We start from the raw sequence: 18675 nt of genomic DNA on the forward strand, positions 1-18675 counted from the left end.
CATGGGAAGCTGAAAAGTCCTTGACTAGTGTAAGCATTACCTAGCAACAACTAAAACATCAGTGTGTTATCAACATTGTTCTCATCCTAAATCCAAAACATAGCACTGTACCAGCTGCTAGGAAGAAAATTAACTCTATTCCAGCCGAAACCAGGACAAACACCATCAAAAAAATGTGGCTACCTTAAGTTCCTAAACCCTCCATAAAAACCCCCAGAAAAATATCAATAAAGCTTAGGTATTCCAAAGCTATTTTATTAATTCAACCAAATACTTATTTAACTTCCTTCACCTAGAGAAATGTGCAGCCGTGTATACTCTTATACAGACGACTCAGTTGGAAACATCATCTTTGGGGTGACATGCTCTAAATTTGTTAAGCAGTCATTATTAAGAGAATGAGTTTTTTGAGGTTTTGAAATTACAGAGTGATTCGTGGTCTGCAGCCTAACCTTATTTGGACTCTAGGCAGGTTAGAGAATTACCTTCCCATACCATCGTCCCTCTCCCTTTTGAAAAAGTACCAAGGGATCTTCAACATCCAAGGAAATTATGGGCTTGTGTTTTAGTGACCCAAAACCATCTACCTGTAATAGTAAAGTGTATGCTACTGCTAGCTGGGTATGTATTAACCAATGAACAGCACTTCACTGACAATTTGGGTTTTGCTAGAATTCTCCCATGAAAGTGCTATTCACTGCAGGCACACCGAATGTGCTGTATAAACTGACAAAATCCCTAGAGAAATTGGCAAGCTATAGAACCGATAAAAAACATCCTTATGTTACTGTTCTGGATGCAGTGCAAAAGCAGCCATATTTCATCTCATAAAAAGGCTGAAGGAGAAGGAGGCCTGAGAGTCTAGAAGTATCTGAAATATAAAACATGAAGACTAAAATTGTTCAGGTCCCAAAGAACTATAAATAGTAGCGACGGGATGAAAAGCAGCAAATGGAAAATTCAGGCGAAAAAAACTAAGTTAAGCCACCTAGCACTGGAATCTACTGTATTAAGCGACAAACAGCCTCCTGAGTGAGATGCTGGAAAACTCATCTGTCCAGTCTTTTTTAACTCTACATTGAAGAAAACCTGGAGCATGCACTCTAGAACAGTCCTGCAGTAACTGGATGAATGAGGACTTAACAGGATGCAACAGCTTTCCAGTACACCTCCAGTTTCTGAATGACAAACATTACAGGTGAGCGAATAGTCCGTTTCCCTCCCGGTAAGATTTTACCATTTACCCATTACACAAATGGCTTCTTGTTAGCTTAGGTTGCCTCTGTAGCAGCAAAACAAATGGCAGGATAATGGATTAACAGAGCTCTAAAAAACAAAACAAAAACTCCAACCCCCTTCCCCAAAATACAGCCCATATTCTGGGAAAAAGGATTTCTGAACTATTTAAAAACGTGAAGAAATTCGTTTTCCTCTCTTTTTTTTAATTTTAAAATTTTAAAGTTATTTATCCTGATTTTTCTGTAAAGCTCTGCATTGCTTTCAAGTATTCGAAGATAAACTGCATCTAGAGGTTGACATGCAAATTGTATTTTATTTCCAGCCTTGCTATGCACAATCCAGTGTGCTTTAAGCTTATGGGCTGAATGCCTTATGTTTTCAAAGCTACTAGCCCAATTTTATCCATGTCAGGAAAAAGAAGCATAATCATAAAAATGTCAGTCAATTTCTGGCCCGAAGTTGACAATATGATCAGCTATGGAAACATAACTTAAAACAGTTTCATTATCTTGATTTATATCCTGACCTAACTAGCCAAAAGGAGGGAGACAGAAGTCACTGTTAAAATTTTTCTCAAACAACTGCCCGTAAGACAGCTACCATCCCTGACATTTTGCACTTCCAACCTGGCAAACAAACCAGAAGACACTATAAAACACCTCAAGCGTTGCTCCAAGTCTTTAAGACTTCAGCCATGCTGCTATCTAGCTCAGTCACGTTAAGAGCAGACACGACTGGCACAATGTCACGTACAGTACTGTAACTCCTTCCAGCCTGGTATGAGAAGTGCATTCTCCACTAGAGAAAAATCCTGTCAACTAAAACCATTTAAAATCAAATTCGATTCAAGTTTTCTATCTTGAACACATCAGTGAATAAAAAAAAAAAAAACCCAAACAAACAGGCAATGAAGGTCTAGTGTTCCCCTCGTACTTTTTAACTACACAAGCAGTTCTGGGGGCAATTAAACCAATGATGCCTGTCTTCCTAAGGACACTACTCTGCATTCTCTGGTATGAAGTAAGGTGAAAACACTAAAAGAGACTCTTTTTGCTGTTAGGTCATTCAAAATCATCTTCCACAGGATCTGCAAACTCATAACAAGACTTAAGCTCAAGCTGTGTTTTCTCCACTGGCAGCAATAATAGAGTTTCTCTTGTCTTCCTGACCACTTACTTCAGTGAAACTTGTTGGAACTTCCACTTAAAGGTTTCTGCGTCTCTGGCAAATTTGTTTAAAAAAACTTGGGTTAGGAACAAGAGAACAGGGAAGAAGTTCAACACTTCATATACAAACAACACAATCATATACAAACAACACAATCATATACCCTTTCTCATAAAAGAAAGTTAATTGTGGCAGGCTTCTAGATCAGCTTTTCACCAGTATCTTTTGAGATAATACTGGCAGTCTGCCTTTATGGAATCAGTCACAAACTTGGAACTGTGGTATTGTTTTATTAAGTGGAAATAAACACCATCATCTCCAAACATACACAAGTTACAGTAACTGCCAAAAACGATTGCACTGAAAAACTAAGACAACACAATACTGGACAGGTTTAGAGATCCAGCTTCACTGGAATATATTTTGATCTCTTAAGTCAGGAAGAGTTAAGAAGCAAAAATCATGATGGAGAGAAAAAGCAGCATATGCAGGGGAAAAAAAAAACCTGAGACGGACAAAGATAGTCTTCAGTGTTACAGTAACTGCCAAAAACGATTGCACTGAAAAACTAAGACAACACAATACTGGACAGGTTTAGAGATCCAGCTTCACTGGAATATATTTTGATCTCTTAAGTCAGGAAGAGTTAAGAAGCAAAAATCATGATGGAGAGAAAAAGCAGCATATGCAGGGGAAAAAAAAAACCTGAGACGGACAAAGATAGTCTTCAGTTTTCTGTTTAAAAACTGATGAGTTACTAATGTTTATTATTGGATTGTTCTTATTTCATTATACAAAATCATGTATCCAGTTAAGAAGTAAAAAAAGAACTTAATAAAAATATATGAAGTGACAAATTTTTCCCCACAGATACTTTAATATATCTATCCTAACACAGGAATGGAAATCTCTATCTTAGACTAGCAGTCTGTTAAATGTTTGATTTAGGAAAATAACATTCATGCTCTGGAGTCTAGCAGGCAGATATGATACATTCTAGAGGCACAGCATAAAAATGCATTTATTTTTGTGCAGTACTACAATGTTGTGCTATCAGGCACAGGTGGCCAATTATTCTTCTGAGTTCCAGAAAAAGATCAACGATTCAAATTGACAAATGCTGACAGTCATTGCTTCAGACTGTGTCATTACTGGAACTGAGACATGTCAGAACTTGGTTATTTTATCTGACTGGATTATGACAAGACTCAAACCAAGGAAGGAAACTCCTACTTAACACGCTAAAATCAAAACAATTGTAGATTACAAAGCTTCTGAAGTGACAGCTAGATAAAAAATCCGTATTAAACTCAAGCAGGGCAATAATTTGTACAAGAGTTTGCTTCTAATTCTGTATTCCAGTATGAATCTCCACCAGCCATCACTGGAGCCTCAGTCTCCCCTGGGAAGAAACAGATTGCCCTCTAGCGTACATTAGAAAAAGTGATCCAGAAACAACCAAGAAGAAATGTTTCCGAGATTAGCTCATAGCTGTCCAGGAATTCAGGCACTTCACCTTAATATAACTACTATATTTTCTGCAAGAAGGGTTATCAATGTTGGGATTTCTCTTAAAATTATTAGATACCTAGAATTTGAACTAATAAATCCCGTACTTAATTTTCCTAAAGAAAAGTTTATTTTATACACACCGTATCTGTTACTTTACTGAAGTGTATCATTACACAAGCTGTAGTATTGAAGGCTCTGGTACTACGTCTGTTCCAAAGGTCTGGAGGTTTTTTTGCCCTCAATTACCAGTTAAAAGAAAAAGCAGCAATTTGTTGTTACCACTAACAACTTCCAAAGTTTGAAGGAGCTATTCAGTTTTTGAAAGGCTGTGAACTTAACGTAAGACATTGTATTAAGATATTCTACACTAAAACTTCATTACTTTCTTTAAAAAAGTGTAAATATCTAAATGGCTGAAGCAATGGGAGGACAAACACTGTTTGCTAGACCAGATCAGTCAGTTGGTCAGTCTGGTCTCGTACCTTTCCTCAGAAGTCAAACTTTGGAGGGAGAAACAGCAGTAGCTCATATTTGACTTAACTACACAGTAACATATTCACCATTTGGTCAATATACTCCTTGCACACCTCAGTTAAACATCATTAGTATGCCTGAACAATCAGAAAATACAGGTTTTACTATATCACCAAGGTCTCCTGAAAATAAAAGCATGACCTTTGAGAAATCTATTTTATGTCGTCCATGGTCACTGACATAAATACAATTTTATCCTGAAAGTGCAGTATGAAAGCCATATATCATACAATTAAATCTTTCTTAATATAAGAACGTATTCCAATACTAAGCCCATTTCCCACTTATTGCAATACCCTAGAAAGAAATTCTGCATCCAAACCAGTAATGAGCACGATTTGATTTTTTTTTAAAAATACAGTCAGGAAGCAAGCTGAGTGTTTAATATAGTTTGCATTTGTGAAGCACAATATGTTTTCCATTTTATACAGCTAAGAATCCCTTACAGATTATTCTAATTTGCTAAATTGAAGCATTCAGCATTACTTTTCTGATCTAACTTTTTATGGTCTATATGGGTGGATTTAATTGGTACGTCCTAACAGATGAAATACATGCAGTTAGTACCACAAGTCTCCGTAAGTAAGTTAAGACTGATGTAGACAATTACACACTTGAGCTTAGAATGAAAGGTGTACTCAGCAAGTGAGCCAAAATACACCTTCATTTGTGTCTTGGCTTTGTCATTTTAAAGAGCAGTTAGGATGCTCTAAGAAAGTATCTTTCAGGAAAGGTAATATTTAATCCTTTTTTAATTTATAACTCTGAAACATCAAGAGATTCAGTGACTCAGATACTTCAAAGAGCTAGCACATGAAAACTGAGCTGATTTGAGAAAAACAACTTATTTCAAAGCGAATTTTATTTTTTGGTTTGATTCTTTGTATCAACTGCTTTGTGCACTGATAGCCGTAACTTCCAGCTACTCAGCTGCTTGGATGCCACTTGGGAGACATGGAAAGAAGCAGCTTTCCTAGCCTTGCCTCTGAGCACTTGACAGCAACTGAAGAATTCAAACAACTGTACTCCACAAACCATACAGAATACACACGAAAACACAGATATGGCACTTATCTCCCATAACATGACATGTAATTCTGTCCTTGAAGCAGCAGGCAGATACATACTGACAACTGCTACAGGAATAGTGACCGTAAGACTGCTAATTTTTTGTTTTGTTTTGACTCCAAGCTATTACCTTATGCAGATTCTGTATTAGTGATGTCAATAATGTAACACATTAACTACGTATGCTATATGCAGCAAAAATTACTTGGTTATACTTATGCTTTGCATTTTAATATATGCAAAGGAAAACTTTGATTAACATGCAAAAAAAAAAATCATCTCGTTAAGTTGCAGTTTCCACATCTGCAAAGTCTTGAGAATAATACAGGAAAACCATGCAGCAGTTTTCCTGTTGAGAACAGAGAAAAGGTGTGTTTCCTATGCATTTAATCTGCATACAAGGTTACTTTTATTTTGTAATCCTAGGTAAAAGAAGCTGAAAACAGGTGCATTTTCACTCATTCCATAGTCTTCAAAGAAACTGGCTCTGCCATGACCTGACCATTTCACCAGGCAGGAGGCAACAGGTTGATTCCACCAGCGCCAATTCTGAACACTTCTAGACCAAGATGGTCACCGTTGAGTATGACAAAATATACATCGATAACATGCCTGTTGATGGGGATCAAGCCTCTGAGACCTTCAGCACCATCCTAGAGACTGATTACCTAATCCTCTGGGTTCAGCTGGTAATAGCCAGTATGGAGGACAGATGGGAATGACGATACGCTACTTTTCACTGAAACTTAAACTTACCTTTTAGCTGCTTGACAGTATCCTACTTATTTACCTTACTCTCCATAACCCTGATGTTCCTTGCTACTGTTCATTATTCTTGCAAGCTATGATTCGCCTTAGACGTTAACCTTTTCTGAACGGAAGACTTTTTCCCCTGCGTGTTTGCACAGCAACACGGCTCCAGTAACAGTAACAAGAGAAAGGCAAGACCCACGCAAGGGAAAAGAACTGAAATTACTGAGAACATGAGCTGAATTCTGTATAGGTAACTTTTACTTTTTCACATTCCACTGATCACATCTTGCTTTGAGTGACTAGCCCGACCACTGCAAGTAGCCTTTAGAAGAAAGGGACAGAGCCAGCTGCTCTCCCGCCTGCCCGTTTACTGCAGATAACACCAGCTCCTGTTCTGAAAACAGTCTCTTTTTCTAGAGATGCTTTGCAGTCCCGCAGTTAGCTAATTATCATGCTTTAACAACATCATCGTAGTTTCCCCTTGACACAGACCAATCTCTTCAAGTCCCATCTCTGAAAAGTTTTAATGTTAAGGAAACTCATTTTCAATCTTTAAGAGTGTAGGGCTGTATTCAGCGCCAAGCACAAGACTAGATGTTCAGAAGACTAAAGTAATCCTAAAGGATTTTCCCCTGCCTCTCTCAGGGGTAAAGTATACCATAATCTCACCCATTCGTTTGCATTCAAAAGTAAAACTGACATGAAATAAGACATAAATGTAAGCAAATGACAGCATTTCTATAGCATTCTTAATATGTTTCTTAATTCACTACATTTTATTTTCTCATGGCATTTCCCGTAATGAAGATTACCTGGGGGTGTCAGCATAAAAACGTCAATGTGGACAGCTGCAGCTTAACAGCCACAATAAATGAAGCTATGAAATTTTTAAGAGATGTAGTGTTTTGGTAGCAATTACAGTTATTGATATTTCTAAAATTCATTTAGGCTTTTATTGTAACTTTAGTAACCAAAAGAAATCTAGTCTATGATATGACTTTGCTAAGGATAAATTGTCACAATCTTAACGTTATTAAAAAACGTGTTTGAATGAATTTAAACTGTGAGTCATATTAAAACTTTCAATCAAAATAAATTACTCTTGATGAAAACACTGAATTAAAAATGATTTAATATTGGTCTAATTTAAATGTGAAGAGTACAGTTTTATTCAATAAAATTGTAAATATTTTACCAATTAAGTACAATTAATTTCTGTTAATGCATCTAATGAAAAACATATTTCTTTTTGACCCTTTGGACATTGTTCAGAAATCTTCTATTCAAGAGCAATAAACTATGCTTTAACTTTGAAAAGTAGCATCCTGGGATTGCAAACCTATTGCCTCATATCAGCTCCTGATCTGCCTTTGTAACCTGGGATGTGAAAGTAAAGTTGGGCTCTTCCTACCTGAGGTTTTGTCACCAGTAATTCTACAACTGTGAGCACCTCTGCTATCAAAAGATACCTCTTCCTCCACAGCAGCTCAGGCTCTCACCGCAGGAAGAGATGGTGTTTATACCTCTACTTCTTGACCCCTTCTCTGATACAGCTTCCTTTAAATCCAGAAGATTTTTATGTTTCCATAGAAGTGCAAAATTCGAGTCTCCCAAGCATTAACCAAGTTCCTATGCTAGGCCTTATCACTGCATCAATCACCCTTCACTGACAGCCCTAATACATATTCTTTCTTTCACTCCAGAGCAGCTGTTTTCAAGTTTTTCCACGATTTTCTAGAGGACTATAAAACTACTTGAAGGACATTCACTAAAGGTAATTAATTAAAAGTAAGCATGCTATCAACAAGCTGAAGTGCATTATATGAAGCTCAACCCTTACACTAAAAAAGAGACAACATGCCAGTGGTTAGAGAAAAATTAAAACAAAACAACCATTTTGGTGATCTTGATCTTTTGACTCCCAGTATGTACAGAAATGTCTCTTAACTTCACTGGCATGTCTAGTTAGCATTTTAACAGCTTAACAAATTACATGTCACTTCGTTGCCCCTTCAAACAGGCAGTTGTGAAAATGGAAACATTGCTCAGCCTTATTGTTAGGAGCTCAACAGCTATGCTATCAGTAGAGAAAACATCTCAACAGCACACCGTAGCTACAGAGAGATCATCAACACACAGGTTATACAAATTTCATAAATCACAGATCAGCACAAGGTGTTTCAGCTGCCATTTTCAAAAATACCTTGTGTCCCTAGCTGTATTTCCCCACCTAACATACTAGATTCTCCTTAGAAACCTTAATCAGTTTACAACCTTAGGTCATCATAGCAACAGAAAACACCACTACTACCACCGTCACTATCACTTTAGATAAGGATGTTTTTACCCTCACTCTCATCAAGAACAGAGAGAAGAAAATCACTGTCAAACAGAGCAAGTCTTTTTAGAGTTGACTAACAGCAGTACAAATGTCCAGTCTTCATTACTTAAGTCTTCTAATACGTTATGCAAGAGATATCATGTGCTAATAATCAAATAATGTAGATATTGTCCTTTCCAGTATAAATTTTTTACAAGTTTAAATTCAAAAGATCCTTTTAATATTGATTTTCAAATAAACCTGTTAGTCCTATAAACTATATGTAATTGCCTCGGATTTCAATAAACTAACAGATTCTCCAAAAATAGTATGTAACCATAATTTATTCAAATGATTTCTTCTTGACTAGCAGTTAATTATTTAAAGCCGAAAACTACGCATCTCACCCCATCCTAAACCAACGATTTCTCTCTTGGTGGAAAGGTGCCATCCCTCTGAAGAGGGAGGGCATTGTCTGACTGCATTGTAATTTTGCCTATCAAACAGAAGACTTTTTTTTTTTTTTTTTGAAAGGTAGGTATATGATCTACAGACAAAGGCAGTACTGTATAAAAGTATAAAGCTGCCAAGTAATACGTTGTTTTATATATACTCAATTTTGGGCACATTCACAGTTCTGCAAACAGCAAACACACACTGATACACAAATAGCTTATTACTGAAGGACCTATAACAATCAGAAAAATCTAACAGCAAAGTCCTTGTAACTAAGAGGTATGTCTGATTCCTTTTGGAAGGCTACGATCATTCTGTCTGTCTCGTCTTCCTTACTTCAGTTCCTAGCAGTGTATTACAGACATTGCCCTTTGCATGTTCAACATCATTTGTGAATGTTATTAATACAAATGTCTAGGACTAACCTTAGTCTCTGTTTGTAATAGTCTTCATCTCCATCATCTCTCCATCTCTTTACTTTGTGCTTCCCCAGTGTATGGTCTTCTTCCTCAGAGCTTGGAAAGAAGTCAGCATCATCTTCAGCTTCTTTAAAATCTCTTTTCACCAAATATTTTCTTTTTCTTGACAAATTCCTGAGTTCATAATCAGAATCATTCTCAGCATGAGAAGATGCCTGCTCTTCCTCCTCTTCTGCTGCTTCTGGATCAAAGAGCTCCTCATCAGGTACATACTCAGACTCTCCACTATCATCCTCCTGTTCACACCTGAACTTCTTGGCCTCAAAATATTTCTTTTCTTTTGGAATATCCACCTTTGATTGAATCTGAAGGGCATGCTTCTGAAGTTTTCTCATGTTTTTTTTTAAGCGCTTATCTGTTTTTGACAGGGCTTTACCTCTTTTTTCCTTTGTAGTAGATGCGGAAGCTACGCACTGAACATTTTTGGCTTGTACTTTCTTCTTTGCTCCTTTGTGAAGGGATAACTTCTTTCTTTCAGATGACAGCTTAGCTTGGTCTGCTAAGTACTTCTCAAAATCAGATGCTTCATTTAGCATTAATCGTCGTGTCTTCCTCTCTGGCTTCTGAGATATTTTAGTTCCAAATGGAGTCATCTGGCCAGTACGAATAAGCTCTTCCCACTCTGTTTCCTGAACAGGCATAAGCATACTGCCAAGACATGATGGACCAGGTTCTACAACAAAAATCAGAATATCCAGCATGCCTTTAACACTTTCTGAATAACTCAAACACAGGAACAAGGGTGTTTTGTTTTGTTCCCCCCCACTGCATTCAGTTCAGTTTTTATATACAACTTAAAAGTCCAATTTATCGTCACACATAATACTTGAAGTTCAAAAAAGGCAAACCCCAACAAAACAGAAGGCCAACAAAGTCAGACTGTAACCTCTACTTCAAACTACTTCTCAAACTTCATATAGGAAACATTACACATACTATCAAAATGCAAATACTTCTGCAACAACACACAGCAGCAAAAACTACCATAAAATTACAGTCCCCCATGGCACATGAACTCTACTGTGCTCCCTATGATGCCAATTCAACCCATGTCACCATGTTCAGTGCAAGAAACCACTGTGTTCCCATATACAGCAACATCGTCCATTTCTGTTTTATTACTGATTTTTCAGTCCTATTAATAAGCTTGAAATTTGACATTTCCATTACCATACCAGGACAGACACAAATCTTACAAAACACATAAAAGACTGTCTTCCCACATGCTTCAAAAAAAAAAAAACCAAAAACAAACCCCATCTTCCTACTCTACAATACTAATATTAGGATTATGACTTTAAAAGTCAGATTGGCTGCACAGCACCTTGCCATAAAAGAGCACTTCCATTAAACTGCATACACAGTTACTATACATATTAATACAAACTATAATTGGTGTTTGAAACCAAAGAGGAGGAAAAGCTTTTTGAATTCAGGAAGCTGAAGTCCAGCCTGCAATCTATTATTAGGGTCCAAAATTTCAAAATAGCCATACCAGAATTGCCAGCATAGCATGCTACTGTATATGGTCCCATTTAAAGCACTGTGTTTATCACCAAAACATGTTTAACAGGTAATGATGAGGCATCAGGCATGAAACTCCTCCCTCTCCACCCCCTCAGTTTCTCAGACTACTGGAACTGCTCAACTCCATTTCTTCTGTCTTGGGCTCCATTCACTTCCTAGTTACATTTCACCACACTGGGTATCTGAGTTTTACTGCATGAACCCATTCAAAGAAAAAGGATTAAAGATGCTTTTCTACTAAGAAAAGTTTACTGAGGTTTTGACTCCTGTAAGTTTTGTTGAATCAGGAGAAAAGCATGAGCTCTGTGAGCTCTGGAATCCACTCCAGCCACATCTGCAATGGACAAATAGCACACAGAGTTTACACCTCTGCAAACAACAATATAACCCAAAGGTGATGCGCAGATGTTAATGGGGTCCAAAATTGCCCTGCAGAATACTGCAGATTAGTGATTGTGACCAAGACACAGCCAAGCTGAAGTTACAAAGTCCAAGCTCAGTTTGCAGCCAGCAGTGAGAAAGAACACCTAGTGAAACACTGAGAGAACAAATATCCTGCTTTGGAAGAAGCCTTATTTTTATTTTTTTTTTTTAAATCACAGTGCAGCCTGTAAAAGAGAAGCACTTCCCCCTTCCATTTCTAGTGATACTTCCCAATAGTAAGAAAAAACAATTTTGTTAATGCTGATTGATAGCATCCAGCACATAAAATGTAATTCAATCATGATGTTAGTCATCTTTATCAAATTAGCTGTGAAAAAATGTTAGGATTTCCAATTTATTAAGCCCAATACTCTAATGTGCCTCAGCCATCCCTACTGAGCTGAACATGGATTAACATCCATTTTTAAAAACTTCCCACATGAATATGCCAAGATCTGCAATTCTGCAGGTGCAGAGAATAAGTGTTCTTAACTTGCTCTTTGAAAGGAAGCCACTGAAATTTATTTCCTTATTGGCAAAGATCTTGCAAACTAGCTTCAAACAAAAAAAGGCATTACATCAAAGTAGAACAGAACTTTCAGCCTTCTCCCATACCTTCATCTTCCTCAAATTCAATCTCATTTACTTTATCAAGAATCTCTGTTCCACCAAGAATTGCTTGGAGACGCTTTTGTTTTGCTTTGATCTTCTTTAGCTGTTGCTCCTTGAATGACAAGTAGATACATAATTTAATGTTTAATCTGGTTCATAAACTTGCTATCCTTTTAAACAAGACTTAAATTACTACATTTGCAGTATTTTCCACCAGAATATCATATTCAAGTGTTCACAGTATCGCATTTGAAACAAAAGAAGTGCAAAAAAGTGTCACCACAGTATCTGTAGGGCTCCAACCCACAGAACACACACAATTTTGTGTGTACAATTGTCTTACGATATGCATACAGTAAGATCAGATTGTTTATACACACAAATTTCATGTGCATGTTACACATTTTTATGTACATCTTTTGAGGTCATTTTATCAATGTGTTGATTCTAGTGAAGGAAGTCCATCAAGTAGATTAGTGAGATGCACAGAGAAAAAAAGATTTGTTCACAATTTGCAAGACTGGGTTAATAGTTAGTAAGCCACTAAAAACAGTTATAAGATTTAAAAAGATTTATTTATCATCCCAGAAGTTTTGGAATGTTTTGTTAGAAAGAAACTGAAATTGTAAATCAGTCCATCATCCTAATATACGTTTGTACACAGTTAATTCAGGAGTGGTCCCAGATAATTTAACAGCAAAAACTACAAAGTGAAATGACTTTAAATAAGTAAAAAAAAAAAATCAACATTACAGATGCTATAACAAGTATAGTTCACTACTGCTATGAAAATAATTCATAGCTAGGTCTTCTGTTACACCTTTTATCCGACTGTAACATCCTCAACTGTGTATTTTCTGGTGACGTTGTGATTCCTTGGTGTTGCTAACTTTCATTTATGAAACAAGAAATTCTAACCAGTAAAACAAAGACATAGGCAATGTAACTTTCCACATTTGTAACTCCATTCTTTGGAAATATTTCTTTACCTAGACAGGCATATACTTCAGTAATCAAGTTCATGGCAAAATGAGCACATTTTTTTTCCTTTTTGGTGAAGAACGGTTCACTAGCTTGCCCATATCTTCATGTAGCACTTTTCAAACCACAAAGGGTAAGTATATTCACGTATGGTACAATATATTATCTCCTGTGTATGCACTATTATTCTTGCTACCAGAGTACTTTATATCATAAAACATTCCCTGTATGACAGCCCTAAGGAAATAGCTGTCTTGTACCAGTCATTAATCTCCCATTTGTCTCAATAACGGAAGAATTCAGTCTTCTTTAACAATTTTTTTTTAAATACTACAAAAGGAAGAGTACTAAAAGGCACTTCTCCATGCAAAAAGCAGCTCAAGACCAGCTTTAAACACACTGCCTGCCTCCAAACAGCCTCCAAAACACTCTTGAGGTTATTAGGACCACTTTTACAGATTATAGTTTTCATAAAGGGATTTATTCTTACACTTCAAGGACTGTTAGAGATGGCTAACAATGAACTCGCAACGAGGCTTGAACTTCCCCTGCAACTAACACTTGCGTAAATTACTTCAAGTAATAGGAAAACAAGAAAAATAGTGTCCAATCAGATGATCACTCGTTAGTGGTAAGTCTGGTTTAACGCATTTCTTCCCACTACTTGCAGCTACTTGTTCCTAGTCCTGTGCCACTGTTCAGTACTGTACCCCTCACTCTCTTAATTGGCCAAATTATGAGCCCATTGTTATCCAAGTTGCTGAAACGATCACGGTTAAAAACCAAACAACTGAATGAGCCAGTGGCAAACGGCCTGAGGCTGGGAATAAGTGTCTGAGGGCAAAGGACAGTAATTTTCCAGTCAGGTTTATCATTAGAGAAAATATTAGGGTGAATTTCCATCAGATGGTGAGCTGATTGAAGTGCTACATTCCTGACCAGGAGAAGTTTCCCTTTTCTCAAATCTCCTTCCTATTCACAGCTGTATAGGTCTATTGCTTACATTACCCTGATGCCTGCCAGATTGCTCTACAAGCTCCTTTAACTTACTACTGTGGCAGAAAAAAACTGGAGCAGTTTCTGCCAAATCAATGAGTTAAAATGGCTCACAGAAAGGAATGTACTGGTACAAGAAAGATACAGACAATAAAAGAGGATTAAGGAAAGGAAGGAAAGGAAGGTAGGGAATGAAGACCACGAGAGCTGAGATTTAGGCCAACTATTGAATCATGCCCTAACAATGCTTTGCTAATTCTCCAAATACTACTGGGAGGGATTTAATTAAATTAATGCAAATCAGTCTTCCAAGCAGGTCCTGGAACTTCAGTTTTACACCTTTTTCTGAAACTCGGAATAAAAATAAACATAAAAAAAAATTCAGCTCTCACTTTCACATCTTTAAATTAGTTATTTACATTTTTTGGTAGAAAATTAAACCATTTAAAAGGGAAGGAACAGCAATTGTAGACTGACTCTGAACTATATAATTAAGCAAGGATTATATCACATGATTCAAACCTTAAGCCAAAGTACAAGCTAAGTATTGTCAGCAGGAAATTAATGTAATCCAATCACCTTGTTATATTTTTGCCGTTTTACAGAATCTAGTTTTCTGTTCATATCTTTGTTGTTGGCAGCTTGAGGTGAAAGTTGCTCAATAATTTTATTTATATGTTTCAGAGATGTTGTACATGATCTGAAAAAACAAGAAGATTGTAATGTACTAGTCAACTCTAGAAAGAAAAATAGCACATTCTCGATTCAGACAATTTAGAAATTCCAAGAGATTTAAGGTAAGATTTAAAAAAGTCTAAAGGTAAGTTTCTAAATAAGCATCTTATATTTAAACAACACTGGAAATACTAAACACTTTAAAAAGTTGTACATCATGAAATATTTTTAAACAAAATTTTGCTAATACTAAAATTCCCAAAGCAAGGAAACTGAACAAACCACTGCAATATTTAATACTCAAAAGTTACAAGTCTGATGATGATAATAAGCAAGGTATAGCGGTTTCTTTTATTATTCAAGGTAAACAAAACGCAGAACAAAAATCTAAATGGGAAATCCCATGTTTTAATTTTCTAATTAATAGTTTGATGCCATTATATAAGGAAGCCTATTTCTTTTACCTTTACAATTTCTCTTCTACACAAAGAATAGATTACAAGATACAAATACAGTTTCAGGAAGACAGACTAGCTCAAAGAATTAACAGCACATCAACATTAAACTTTCACTACTCATGCAGTACCATTTTTCACATTTCCATACACGATATGAAATTCAGGTTGAACCACATGCTATAACCTAGTATCATCTGTTTCTGCTGTTGAATTCGTTTGCAAGGAAGGAGGCACTGCCCCACTGTCAGAAGCAACAAATCCAGGTTTGTTGATTCAAATAGCAGAATATTTCATAAGGATACACAAATTAGCATCTCAAAGCATTATAAAAAATGTCAAAGAAAATTCTTTACAACATCTGCAAAGCGGCCATTATTCCCCTTGTATGCAAAAAAAAGCACCACGTAAGTCTCCTCAATTGTCAGGGAGGAAATTGTTGGGCCACATTTCTCTCCAGCTCTAATCTGGATTCTACCACTGTTCTCCTGGGAGATGTATTCTGCCAGCTCCCCAGCTATCACTGCCGTCTTCACCCCTCCATTCTCTTTCAACACTTTTGAACCACCCCATCCTCTTTCTCAGTCTTCTGTTTTGTAGCTTTTTTGTATACCATCCTCTTCCATGCCTCCTACCTTTTGGCTCTTGCTTTCTTGTCAAGGCCCTAGGGTCTCTTGACACATACTGCTACTGTCCTCTTCCACAAAGCTTTATTTAACAGGACTGTGGAATTTAAACAGGATTTAACTTCAACCATTTTTTATTCTCCTTCTTCTGCTTATATTTGTGTGTATATTATAGAATCATGCAGCTTCTACCATGAACTCTGTGCCAACTACTCAAAAAACACTTCCTGCCTGATTTTACTTCTAGTCATGCATTCACCGCATTACAGGACTTTAACCAACTGTATCACGCTCTACTCATACACCTTTACTTTTGTTAGTCCCTCTGCTCAACAAGCCAGCTGTATCTCTGCTAATTTTCTCCAAAATCAACTTTCAGACTTGCACGTTACATCTTATACAGACAAGGTGCTACAGGTCTGCATAAACCATTTGCATCATCTCATGTAAATCTCATTTTATGACTTGAAGTGGAAAGTGAAAAACAGAGGGGTGAGGAAAATCATAGGATGCTTCTTAAAGAAAAACAGGAAAATATCAACTAACTGACAGTGCCATGCACCACTTTCAATAACCACATAATCTAATTGCAACGGTTACGCTGCTCCATTCTTCCTCTCAATGACCATCTTACTCATGACATCATCCTTCCGCTACATAACATCTGAAATTAGATTCCAGTTTTGCAAACTTAATTTCACATCTCCACACCCAAACTGGAAAATTAATGAAGTGCATAAAATTAAGCATATGCGTAACAAGAGAGCTATGCGAGAGTTCACGTAGGTAATGGAGGCCTACAGCACTCTTGAGCACTAAAAAACACCACTAATGCAATACAGTGAAAGATGCACAGGTAGAATTATTCACCTGCAGTAGTTCACACAGTAACTCTACAGTGAGACTAGAAACAGAAAGGGAGATCTAAAATCAAAACTCAGAAGATTAGTGGCTCCTATCCCTCCAAGTCTTCTACTATCAATATACCATGTTAATTAAGCATTTGATTCTTTTAAAGTGTCATTAAGTACTTCATACAAGCACTTGTGATAAGGTTGTTTTGCTTCTAGTACACTCCTGATGTGGAGTCATCCGAGTTACAGAAAGCACAAAACCAGAAGCAGATAACCCCATGAAGCATACAGAATTGAAGAAGCGGCACTTTTTCTGACTAGAACTTTGAATAACAGAGTATAATGCAGTTCTCCACTGCCCAGAAAACAGACATGCATCTTGGTAAGGTAGGACAAAAGCAGAAAAAGGAGATGCGCTGTCCTCTACTGCCTTGATGCATGACTGAATTAGTCAAATAAGAGCAATGAAGCATTGCTCTGATGTGAAAAATATTTTCTCCTTTTTTCAAAGGTGGGTGACCTAGAAGAATACATGTGATCTAGTGCTTTCAAAACATCTTTTCATCTTCCACCTTTTAAAAACATGAGAGACAGCCTCATTAGATAGTCAGTAACAGAAAGGAACAGTAAGAAAGGACACAATTTACCTTAAGTCATCCAGCACTGACCGATATTCTTTCTTCGCATCAGCTATTTTTGTTGCTTTATTAGTTTCATTAATTGCATTATCTACTTGCTGAAGAACTCCTTGCTCCAATACATCCTGGTCATAGACATCAACTCCTAAACCTTTGAGCTCAGCGGCCTGTGCACTATATGAGATGGACTGAATCTGCTGCCTGTTGATCTGTAAAAGGGGTTGTCCTCTTCTGGGCACCTCCAAAGGAACAGCCATGGAAGTGGATGACTGGCTGGCAGAGTTGGGAACTCTAATACTATTACCCAGGTCACTGTTACAAATGCCATTTTCTTGTTCGACTCCCAGTTCCTCAGCATTATGGAGGCAATTATTGCTCGAAGCAGTAACAGGGTGTTGTTCTTGGATACTGTCTGGCAGGTGGCTGTTGTCTGATGGCATCCTCTGCTCAAAGGCAACAAAGAACCACCACATCATCATCATAACATTCACACACACAAAGTTCCTCATGAAGACTGTGCCCAAATAAAAGTAAGCAAAACAATGAGCATGTTTCTTTATGAGAAATTGTTTCAAAACACCTAGTAGCCTACTCCTCCATGAGCTCTCCCCCCAAAGGCTTCTCCACACTAATTTCCACAATCAAAAGGAAAAAGCGGCCAAAACTTCTTAAAGACAACTGTATGGAATACTCCTGGAAGACACAGATATCAAGGCAAATAAAACAACCTGTAAAAATTACTCTCCTTGCCAGAGAGCGAACTCAATCTTGTGTGTAAACAGTCATGCTCCAGAAGACTATGACATAACAAAAACATATGCAACTTAACATATCCAAAACTAAAACATACAAGTTTTTGAAACAGGATAAGACTTGCCAGTGAAAGCACTGATGAGAACAGTTGGCTGTAGGCCTTAGTTTGACAATTCAGCTTTGAAGCAGAACATAAAGCATCTTAATTGTTAGGAAATTAACACCGGACTGACTTACCAAGGCAAGGCCGGAGCTGGTACTCTTTGGAGCCTTCAGGGTGAGACTGTCTTCTGAAAGGATGTATTTTTTATCAAGTTCGGGGAGAAACAAGTGTTATTAACTTGCAGGGAGACATTAATAAGGCAGGCGGGCTTCACCAGCAACCTCTCCCAGCGTGGCAGCCCGCGGATCTCAGTCCCAGCTCACGGTTTTCTCCCATCAGCTCCGAACACGCGCACAACGGGTTTGGCCCTGCATTCAGGCAACAGGTTACCATGACAACCCCGCGCACCGGCCAGTTGCCCTCGAGGGACCCCCCCACCCCATCCACCCCCCGCCTACACCGGTCCCCGAGTTCCCCCGCTTCATCACCTCTCTCTGCGAGCAA

The 18675-nt window shown here is 37.5% G+C and overlaps 1 protein-coding gene across 1 annotated transcript in view; it reads right to left on the reverse strand.

Moving 5' to 3' along the window:
• The window catches only part of ERCC6 (ERCC excision repair 6, chromatin remodeling factor), a 49849-nt gene extending 32025 nt beyond the window's left edge, over positions 1 to 17824 (reverse strand). The window contains exons 1-4 of the mRNA XM_019471751.1: positions 17325 to 17824; positions 14647 to 14767; positions 12094 to 12202; positions 9475 to 10201 (exon numbers count right to left, since the gene is read on the reverse strand). Of these exons, the coding sequence (XP_019327296.1) occupies positions 9475 to 10201; positions 12094 to 12202; positions 14647 to 14767; positions 17325 to 17824 (1457 nt within the window). The remainder of the gene's footprint in view (positions 1 to 9474; positions 10202 to 12093; positions 12203 to 14646; positions 14768 to 17324) is intronic.
• Positions 17825 to 18675: the final 851 nt, after the last annotated feature.

Source organism: Aptenodytes forsteri, unplaced genomic scaffold, assembly GCF_000699145.1.
Source record: "Aptenodytes forsteri isolate BGI_AS27 unplaced genomic scaffold, ASM69914v1 Scaffold15, whole genome shotgun sequence".
Classification (NCBI taxonomy): Eukaryota; Metazoa; Chordata; class Aves; order Sphenisciformes; family Spheniscidae; genus Aptenodytes; species Aptenodytes forsteri.